Source organism: Aedes aegypti, chromosome 1 (genome assembly GCF_002204515.2).
Source record: "Aedes aegypti strain LVP_AGWG chromosome 1, AaegL5.0 Primary Assembly, whole genome shotgun sequence".
In the NCBI taxonomy this organism is placed as follows: Eukaryota; Metazoa; Arthropoda; class Insecta; order Diptera; family Culicidae; genus Aedes; species Aedes aegypti.
In genome coordinates, this window is record NC_035107.1 from 207,384,611 (window position 1) to 207,395,509 (window position 10,899).

At 40.4% G+C, this 10,899-nt stretch overlaps 1 protein-coding gene across 1 annotated transcript in view; it reads left to right on the forward strand.

Moving 5' to 3' along the window:
- Nucleotides 1-9,776, forward strand: part of LOC5572584 (battenin) — a 50,679-nt gene extending 40,903 nt beyond the window's left edge. Inside the window, exons 2-5 of the mRNA XM_001654038.2 lie at nucleotides 8,318-8,484; nucleotides 8,551-8,709; nucleotides 8,770-9,133; nucleotides 9,198-9,776. Coding sequence (XP_001654088.2) covers nucleotides 8,318-8,484; nucleotides 8,551-8,709; nucleotides 8,770-9,133; nucleotides 9,198-9,626 — 1,119 coding nt within the window. The 3' untranslated portion in view covers nucleotides 9,627-9,776. The remainder of the gene's footprint in view (nucleotides 1-8,317; nucleotides 8,485-8,550; nucleotides 8,710-8,769; nucleotides 9,134-9,197) is intronic.
- Nucleotides 9,777-10,899: the final 1,123 nt, after the last annotated feature.

Sequence of the window (10,899 nt, forward strand, 5' to 3'; positions counted from 1 at the left end):
TGGCGGAGAGGTCCCTCGAGGTCCAGCGGTGGATGGTAAGTGCACTCACTGGTGACGGAAGGGGGCCAAAGTGGCTCCTATGACCGGTCAAGTGTATGTAAGGAAAGTGAAGTCTTGCAAGTTTCGATTGCCGGTCTTGCATGCAACCGATCGCTTGTATGTTGACGGCGGCCCTCTATCGGTTTTCGTTGGCGATCGTTTTGGTGGGTTGTGGCCTGGCTAACCCGGGTGGTGAGTTGACGGAGTCACCAAATGACGATGTAGCTCATATGCTGCACGACATATGCTCGGTCGCGGCCTCATCGTCCAAACAGCGTTGCCCAAACGATCAATTGGATTTTTGTCACACGCTCCGAATCCTAGGGGTGCACCCTTTTGTTTGAAGGGATCTTCAAACGATTTGAAATTACTATTCAGGTTACATCAAAAAACATTTTTACCAGTTACCTGCAAATTTGCACTTAATTAAGTACGAATGCTGTTTTAAGGAAAACAAGCGAGCGGCTTAGGCCTGAATGTAAAAAAATCTTTTATAAGAAGAACAATACATTCTTTTGTGCAAACCTTACTCGGAACACGTGTCTAATCTTATCTCGGACAATATCGAGTTTTATCAAGCGTAATTTTAATTTCTCTGCAAATATAATTTTAATATTCTGAATTATTCACAGTTTTTTTCTTCCACTTAGACAGCCTTTACTTTTTCAACTATTCAAACTCCACAGCCACAATTCTTCTAGCTTCTCACTACATAGATCACTAGCTAACTTCGCCACAATGCGTCTCTATCCGTAGACAGTTGGAATGAAAGAGAATCTTCAACGCAGATTTTTGCCATGTCAGCCTTAACCGCGACCCGTTCCTATTCGTTCGGTTATTGTCGGGGCCCGATTTTGAAAGAGAACTAATTATTAAAGATCGGCCTCATTTATCGGATTGCCCTATACGTTCATGTACCCAGAGACCTGGAACGCAACTCCGACTCTGACAGTAAAGGCTCATTTTCGAATCCAGATATTTATTTAAATTTAATTTATGTTCTTTTTGTTTTGAATCACAGGATTTAGGACTAAGGGATTTTGTAACATTGTTACAACACAAACACGTCGGAACCCTTGACGAACAAAATGAAGAATGAATCATCTAAATCCGCTGACCCGTCCATTTCGTGACATACAAACACCATTCCATTTTTATTTATATGGAAGAAGAAGATAGATAAGTATCATTTGGTCGGCGTTAAGTCAGAGTGGACCAAGTGACATTTTTGATATTTTGAGAAAAATGGGTTTAAAGTCTAACGCTCTGTAATTTTTGAACTCGTTTAAATTTCGGTTCAATATTTTGACGTAGAAGTACGTCTTTCTTCTCTATACAGGAGTGAAATTGGAATTTCAAAACCAAGAGCGTTACGCTGGCATGAAATATTTTAAACGTTTATAACTTCTCGCTGGCTTAACGAAATTTCTTGATTAGCACCTCAATCGAAAGATAAGACATCAAAGCTTCATGTCGTTTACTTACTGAATCCCACATACCTGTCCAAATAGTTTAATAACTGTTTTAAAATAGAACGTTGATTTCAAGCAAATCTATAAATAGGGGTGGCTAGAGAAAATTTGACGTCATTTGCTTTTCACTCTCCGATTGGCTCGCATCACAGCAGGCGACAGATCGGCTTGCTCTGACCGGGCGTGCTTCTCAGGCACAGACATCGATAGCGAAGGACGCCCCCGTTTGTCTTGCTTCGCTCAAATCAAACTGTCGAGCGAGCGAGAGAAGATGCCGTCCGAAGCTAAAGCCATCACCGCTGCCGCCGCCTAGAAGAAGAAGAGGAAGCAGTCCACAGGTGAATTTGCGGTCGAACTGTGAACACGGTCGGGCGAATCATTCTCGCTTTGTGGTTCACCGCTTGTTTGCGTTCACTCAGCCATCGTCATCGCCGCCGCAAATTTCATCGGCCGAGGAGCTGTTGACCCGCGCTTCAAAATTTCGACTCGTGATGAAATCATCATTGGTGGTCAAGAAGCAATCCCGTTAGAAGTAAATACCAGAAGCCCCCTGAGTTTTGCTGGTCCGAGCAGTGTTATTTATCCGTAACAACATCGAAGCTAACAAGGCCATCGGTTCTTTTCAGAGCCATCAAATTTGTGGAAAAGAGTTGAAAGAGAAATATTTACGACTTTATTTATAACTTCTAATATTCCAAAATCAATTTCACGGCTTCATACAAAATTTCATTTGTCATGAATAATTTATGACTCAATCATTTTAGATTGTACTCGCGGACGCTGCTGCAGTGCCGTCGGGGTGAGTGCTCAACATTTCACAACGATTGTAAAATAGAGTGGCTTTTCCAACAGCGCCTTTTATGTTCCATATTTTATGGGAACACTTTGATTAGGAAAATTATCCCATGTAACAAAATTGTGACATATTAAGAATACTTTTGATAAGACATTCTCATTGAACAATTGTAATAATTTTGACACCCATGGATCCGAAATTTACCGTCATAATAAAGAAAACTATTGATTATCAATAGCTCGTATTGAATATTTAGGGAATGCCAATCATTCCAACAATTCATGTTCGACCAATTTCACACGCATTAGCATTCTCCACAATTTTCAAGTAATTCCAAGCCCAACACATTATTAGCACATACCCATTTCCCAGATTGGTCGATCAGAAAGCGAAGAGCACAAAAGGGAGGAGCATCATCTGCTATTCCAAGGTTATAAAACATGCTGCCTACGTTGGATACAGTTTCATTCCATTTCCGCTTTCGAGCTGGTAAGAGCTCTTGCTTAGCGAGAAGTACCTCGCTGCTAGAAGCCTGCTGAGCTGTTAATACAGAATCTGGTTTGTGAAATCGATCAAGATTTCAAAATTGAGCTACGTTTCCAACTAAATCCCTGTGATCCGCTACCCTGTTGCTGTTGTGCACCCATGAAATATTTAGCTGGTTTGTCGAATAAACTGAGAACTTATTCACATCATTCTTCTTCTTCTTCTTCTTCTTGGCAATAACGTCCTCACTAGGACAGAGCCTGCTTCTCAGCTTAGTGTTCTTATGACACTTCCACAGTTATTAACTGAGAGCTTTCTTTGTCAAAGTTTCCATTTTTCCGTTGCACCCCGTACACTGCGCAACAACCTCATGCTCCGCTTACCGTTGAGACGAACCAATTATAGTATGCACGGAGCTATTAATGGTCTGCAAAGAACATTTAATCGGATAGCCTCAGAATTTGACTTTGACACTCCCCGACGCACACTTCGCCGACGTTTTTCAAGTTTTTTTTGCAAACGCCGCTGGTTGAATGTTTTGTGTAGTATTGACTTGTGTTCACTTTAAGTTTATTTTGACCTTTTGTTAGTATTAAGACTAGAATTAAGTTGACATCATTGGGGCTGTTGATTGCCTGTTGATGTATTAAAGAATAAAGAATACCTTTTGCATTCGTATATCGTGTGGCAGGTACGATTATACTCTATGCCCAGGGAAGTCAAGAAAATTTCCATTACGAAAAGATCCTGAACCGACCGGGAATCGAACCCAGACACCTTCAGCATGGCTTTGCTTTGTAGCCGCGGACTTTAACCACTCGGCTAAGGAAGGCCCCAACTTATTCACATGCATTTGAAACTTTTTCAATTTTCCATACAAAATGACCATCTTTGGTAAGTGAGATCTCAGTTATTTATGGAAATATTTTCGAATGAAATTTTCACAGAACATCAGATGTAACTTGAGTTTTAACATATATTTTTGAATAATTTTTCCAATCACAAGTTTATAAGTAATAACGGTTTGATTAAACTGTAATTTTCGATGAAAATTTCAAAACTTTTTATCTTAAAATCTGATAGCCTTACACAAAAACTGTCTTCAGCAAACTTATTCATCTCGTCAAAATCTACAACTTTGCTGAAGATACCATGAAGCTATTCTTTCAATATGTTTAGTTATGTCAATTATAAAAAAATCGTCAAAAAATTCACTTTAGTCAAACCGTAACTGCTTTTCAACGTGTGATTGGGAAAATCACTCAATAATATATGTTAAAATTTAAGTTATGTCTGATATAAAAATATCAACATTATTTTAACAGCTTACAATAAATTAAAATCACGCATATTTTGGTTTCGTGCAAATTTTAAATATTTCTGATCAATGTTCAATGTGTTCTGATTTATATACTATGACATTTGCAATAGACTAACCTGTAGAAAAATTTCAGATCAATAGTTGCTCATTACAATTGCTCAGGAAACCAGTTTATTGAATAGTATTTAAAATCTGTCGCAATTTTAATACATTTTCCAATTCCCATACTTGAGAATTTAGAAAGTGTTCCCCCATTATATGATAAATCAACGATGCTGTTAGAAATACCATACAATAGCTGTGTTCAACGAGCTGCTCGAACTTGGTTGCAACCACTTGCGAGTCAGCTTTTGGTGTTCATTGAGCCACTCCAACCTACTTCGAGTCGCTCGGGTTTGTGTTCATTGAGCCGAGTCCAACCAACTCCGAGTCGCTCGAAACAGGTTGGAAGCTAGAGTCCGAGCTAGTTCAACCAGCTCGCAGTAGCTCGTGTTTTTGACGTTAAAAACGTAAACATTGAGAAAAAAAAGCAAAATTCCGAAGCGATACGGATTGTTAAGTGCGCGATTTTTTTTTCACGTGGAATTCCGGTAAATTAGTAAAAAGAGTAAAAAGAGCGTTCATTGAGAAAGCAGCTTGGAGTTGCTCGAAGTAGCTTTGACAGTTATTTGTTGACAAAAAATACGAGCTAGTACAACCAACCCCGAGCAAGTTCGATCAAAGTCATTGAACACAGCTAATGCTGAGTAGTATGATGTTATTACGGTCCGACGGTGCTGCAGCGGTAAATTCTCAAATTCATGTAATTATGTGGGGTAAATTATGTGAACCAAATTATAGTATACCGCGATATTTATATCATTATAGATAAATCAGTAAATATCATCCAATAAACCCTTTTATGAACGTATGTTGGCCCTGAAAAGGGCCGATTGAGCTTGGATGCTGTGACCACGAGTTTACCACTAGTCGAAATTTAGAAGCGCGGATCGGTCAACCTAGAAATTTTGAGCGATTTCACAAACCAGATGCTGGATTGGCAGCTTGAAGATTAACAGCTCAGCAGATTTCTAGCAGCGAGGTACTTCTCGCTGAGTAAGTTCGGAGGAGCTCTTACCAGCTCGAAAGCGGAATTGGAATGAAACTGAATCCGACGAAGGAAGCATGTTTTATAACCTCAAAATAGCAGATGATGCTCCTCCCTTTTGTGCTCTTCGCTTTCTGATCGACCAATCTGGGAAATGGGTATGTGCCAATAATGTGTTGGGCTTGGAATTACTTGAAAATTGCGGAGAATGCTAATGCGTGAGAAATTGGTCGAACATGAATTGCTGGAAGGGTTGATATCAACTAAATATTCAATACGAGCTATTGATAATCAATAGTTTTCTTTATTATGACGGTAAATTTCTGATCCATGGGTGCCAAAATTATTACAATTGTTCAATGAGAATGTCTTTTCAAAAGCATTCTAAATATGTCGCAATTTTGTTACATGTGATAATTTTCCTAATCAAAGTGTTCCCTTAAAATATGGAACATCAAAGACGCTGTTGGAAATGCCACTCTATTTTACAATTGTTGTGGAATGTTGAGCACTCACCCCGACGGCACTGCAGCAGCGTCCGCGATTACAGTCTCAAAATGTTTAGTCATAAATTATTCATGACAAATGAAATTTTGTATGAAGCTGTGAAATTGATTTAGGAATATTAGAAGTCATATATTAAGTCGGAAATATTTCTCTTTTAACTCTTTTCCACTAATTTGATGGCCCTGAAAAGGGCCGATGGCCTTGTTGCTCTTACAGGTAAATAACACTGCGGGATGTTATCAGTTGATTGCCATGGTCAAACGGGGAATCCTCAACTCAAATGTATAAATTTGAGCAAGTTATTTGCTTATACGACGAACCGAAAGTTTCGTGGCGTGGATGGCGCACAACAGTAACAGGTAGTGGATCACCGGGCTTAAGTCGAAATCTGATGATGGCGGCGATGACGATGGCTGGGTGAACGCAAACAAGCGGTGAAGCACAAAGCGAGAATGACTTGCCCGACCGTGTTCACAGTTCGACCGCAAATTTTCCTGTGGACTGCTTCCTCTTCTTCTTCTTCTTGGCGGCGGCAGCGGTGATGACTTTGGCTTCGGACGGCATCTTCTCTCGCTCGCTCGACAGTTTGATTTGAGCGAAGCAAGACAAACGGGGAGGTCCTTCGCTATCGATGTCTGTGCCTGAGAAGCACACCCGGTCAGAGCCACACGATCTATTGCCTGCTGAGATGCGATCCAAGCGGAGAATGGAAAGCAAATGACGTAAAATTTTCTCTAGCACCCCTATTTATAGATTTGCTTGAAATCAACGTTCTCTTTTAAAACAGTTATTAAACTATTTGGACAGTATTCAGTAAGTAAACGACATGACCCTTTGATGTCTTGTCTTTCAATTGAGGTGCCATTCAAGGAATTTCGTTAAACCAGCAAACAGTTATAAGAGTTCAAAATATATCATGCCAACGTAAGGCTCTTGGTTTTGAAATTCCAATTTCACTCCAGTATAGAGAATTTTTATTTTACTTTCAAACTGTGCGGCATAATCAAATGCAAACGCATTCAGTTCCCGATGGTTAGTGCCTGTGCTTTTACTGTTCATAAGTCGCAAGGTGGAACTTTCCCCGAGGTCGTGTACGACTATGACAAAAGCCAGCTCAGCAATTGGTATATGTTGGTTTGTCGCGGGTTACTTCATTGCAAGGACTATTTTTGACAAACTCTACTTTTTTCAAGTTCCATCACGCCAAAGGCAGCAATTCTCCCAAGAGGGTTGACTTAAGGAATGAGCTGCAGCGCTTAGGCAATCATCGATTAGTGACGCTTTGAGACGAACTGCGTGAAATACTGGATCATAGCGGCCAAGCCTGCATATTGATGAGTATCAATGTACAGAGCCTAAATGCTCATGCAATGGATATTGCTACAGACCAAAGCACTGGACCGATTCTATCGATTCTAACGATCGAAACACCCGACCTATCAAACATCTTATCTACTGGAGGAGTTTGGTGAACTACAGCTGGAGCCAGAAACCGATCACCCAACCAAGCAATACAAGGAAGCAACGACCAAACAAACAAATTCAATCATCTGGCATTATTCCTGGAACACCAAACACTGGTTCTCGGAACCACAGAACGACAAATGGTTTTTTTCAGGACTACCAAAATGAGTCCAAAAAGAGTTAACTTCTGAAAACTTCATCCGATCAATAACAACACAAAACTAGTACACTTACAAATTCATACACATGACAAATCAAATTATTAATCATCGTAGTTCTACGTCAACCCCGCGGTAATGTAATAGACATTACCCACCCCAAATTTTTTATTCTCAAGTTTTCAAGTTTTCAATATTCCTGCATTCTGCGAGATAATATTTGACTCGAACTTTTTACCCTTCATGGGCCAAAATTGGTATCCAAGCATTTATGCAAAAACTAATACATCTCAAGCATCCTTATGATAGGACTAGAAACACCCTTACACTCAGGCAAATGGACTATCAATGAACATAGGAACCCCTTATGAAAATTCGCCACAAGAAATCGGATTGAAATTCATAAATTTGCCTTATGAAACCAGAATTTGAGAACAATAAACGTTTTCGCGGCAACCTGGAATTGAACCAAGAACCTTGCGATCGATAGGCCCGAGCGTACACCACGCGTCTATCGATGCCTTGATGTGGAGTGATGCTAAAACGATACATAAAGCGTTCGTATTGCAATAATCGTTCCAGCTTTCATAATGCAAAATGCATGAAATTCGATAGTCCAGTTCGCTGCGTGTACGTAAATTTACAATTTTCACATCTAAAATCAACAAATAGCCATAACATTTCCATATTTCAATCGATTTCTATGATCTTATTTGGAGTGAAAGTCTTCTACTCCAAATGCTTGGCATTTATAGGATTTGTTTTGCATTGAGCTTTAAATCTTAAAAAGACCTCAACACTTCAGTCGTCGCGCTGTTGTATTTTGTACAACAGTGGTGAAAAAACCTCGCTTTTCGTGCACTGCGCGACGACTGAAGGGTTAAACTTTTGAGCGGCTTTACTCTAACTTCTTTAGGCTAGTGATAATATTATTAAATATATTATAATTTTAAAACTCTGGCGCATTTCTATCTTTCCCATTCACAGAATGAATACAGCGTTGCAAACACAACACTTCGGTCCGACGAGGCTTTCGGTTTCGCCTATGACAAACGACCGTGCAACAAAATATCAACGGGAGCCATCCTGTTGGCGGACATCCTTCCTGCCCTGTCGGTGAAACTGATTGCCTCGTTCTTCCCACTGTGGAAACAGTAAGTCTGACTTTGGTAATTTTCGATAACGACTGATTCGATAACATGAACGATTTTCTTCCCCAGTGTTCGAGTGGCCACCTGCATCCTCTTGGCAGCTGCTGGATTCATTCTTGTCGCCTTTGCAGACGTCGAATGGCTACTGTTCTTTGGGGTGATCTGCACCTCCTTCGGATCCGGTTTAGGTGAAGCTACATTCCTCGCTTATGCTAGTTATTTCAACAAGTGAGTCACATTTTTATTGAAATAGCGATGGAATAATGTAAATATACTGTGTTCAAACAGAAATGTTATATCGACGTGGTCCTCGGGAACGGGTGGAGCTGGGGTGATCGGAGCCTTGTCATACACGGGTCTTACCGCGCTAGGTCTTTCGCCGAAAGCTACCATGTTGGTCATGCTGGTAGTTCCCACGATCGAAGCTGCTTCGTTCTGGTTGCTTCTGCGACACAAAGATACAAGACAGGGTCCAGTGGAGCCGAACCCTGAAGCGGAGAAACCACAACAGGCCAATGGCAACGCGCTACCGGAGAACGAACGGCCTTTGGAAAATTGGAAACAGAAAATCAACTTCATCCCGTCGCTGTTCATCTACATGATTCCACTCATTCTGGTGTACTTGTTCGAGTACTTCATCAATCAAGGATTGGTAGGATCAGACTATCGCTAATTTCCATACTATCTCCCAGTAAAATGTTCTTTTCAAATTTTAGTTCGAGTTGGTCTACTTTCCGGACATCTTCCTGACCCAGTCAGAGCAGTACCGTTGGTATCAAGTTCTGTACCAAGTTGGTGTATTCATCTCTCGTTCGTCGGTCAACATAGTTCAGTTCAAGCACGTGTGGATCATGGCCGTGTTACAATTCGTCAACGTGATCTATTTCACGTTCGAAGCCGTCTACCTCTTCACACCGACCATCTGGATCATCTTCGTGCTGATTCTGTGGGAGGGTCTCCTAGGTGGAGGAGGCTACGTCAACACCTTCTACCGGATGCAGATCGAAGTTCCGGAAGCTCGACGAGAGTACGCCATGATGATTACCTCCATTTCGGATTCGGTTGGAATTGCATTGGCCGGAATTGCGGCTATTCCCTCACACAATGCCATCTGCGACCTACCGGTGCCAGTTCGGTTACAGTAACAGGAACATTTATCTTATCCTCAACCTAGCATTTTTTTTCTGTATATAGACCCAACTTTATACAAACTGATAATTACGGTATTCTGTAAGAGACAAATTTTCACTGCGCTGTGAAATAACAATAAAACTTTATGACCAACACAATCTAAACTACTGCTTTCGTGTGCTTTGTTCTGATGTTACTGGCGTAACTGCGGGGATCGCCTTTCCCAGGGAGAAACGAGTCTTGGGGTGTATGCGAAAGGGGTGGAACTCGTTGCAAACTATTTTGATAAAACTATCAAAGTGCTAAACAACCAGCTTGTCACAAAACAACGAGCAAACCCTAAATGGACTCTCCATTCCAGCGGCTCCCAACCTTTTTGAAATTGCGATCCCTTTTGAATATGGACCAATGCACGAGTTCACTATTTGACGTTTGAGCGGTGCCGTTTTACAATAGAAATATTAAAAGTGGAACGCTAGTGGCGCTGTTGTTACAAAACTGATTTTAAATATTATTACCTTAAATTATGGTTTTTCATTGTTTGTTCAATACCATGTCGTTTGTTTTGGTTTCTAAAATTATTTTGACACTTTGAGGCCCGGTACTCACGCTGTCATTTCGTGGCAAACTAGATGTTGGTAACACGAACAGCAGCGACATTAGCATTCTTAGGTTAATGCTTTTACTCGTTTTACTTACGTGACACATTGGTCCAGTTTTGAAAAATCATGGCATAAATTGCGCACTCTCAATATTTCACTATTTTTAGACATTACAGGTGTTGACGAACATGATTTAGGGATGAAGACCCTATTTTGGGCATAGTCACAAATTTTTGGTCGTAGGCAACATTCTAACAAAAATGTTTTTGGATCTCAACTTTTTCATACAACTTAGGCAAACTTAGGCAAGAATAATCTTCTACAGTCGATTCCTTAGTCTTAAACGCGCGTTTGAGCAAGATATCTCCGCGGGGAGTGGCGGGGAGCGATTTGTACGGTATAAAGAAGCTCTTCTTTAAATATTTGAAGTACCTACAACAAAAAAGTACTAATTTAATAAGGTAAACGACACTTGAATATAAATTTGCATCCGAATCTATATGAGAACGAGTTATCGACCAGAAAAAAAAATGCTGAAACCCAAATTTTTTACGGGTTTCGGAGTAAATTGATTAGTTGAGCTTTGAAGCAGAAATTTAGGTTTTGGGGCATGTGCAGCTATTGAACGTTTGAACATGTAGAAAAACATGTTTATATTTAACTTATCGTACATATTCTCAACTAT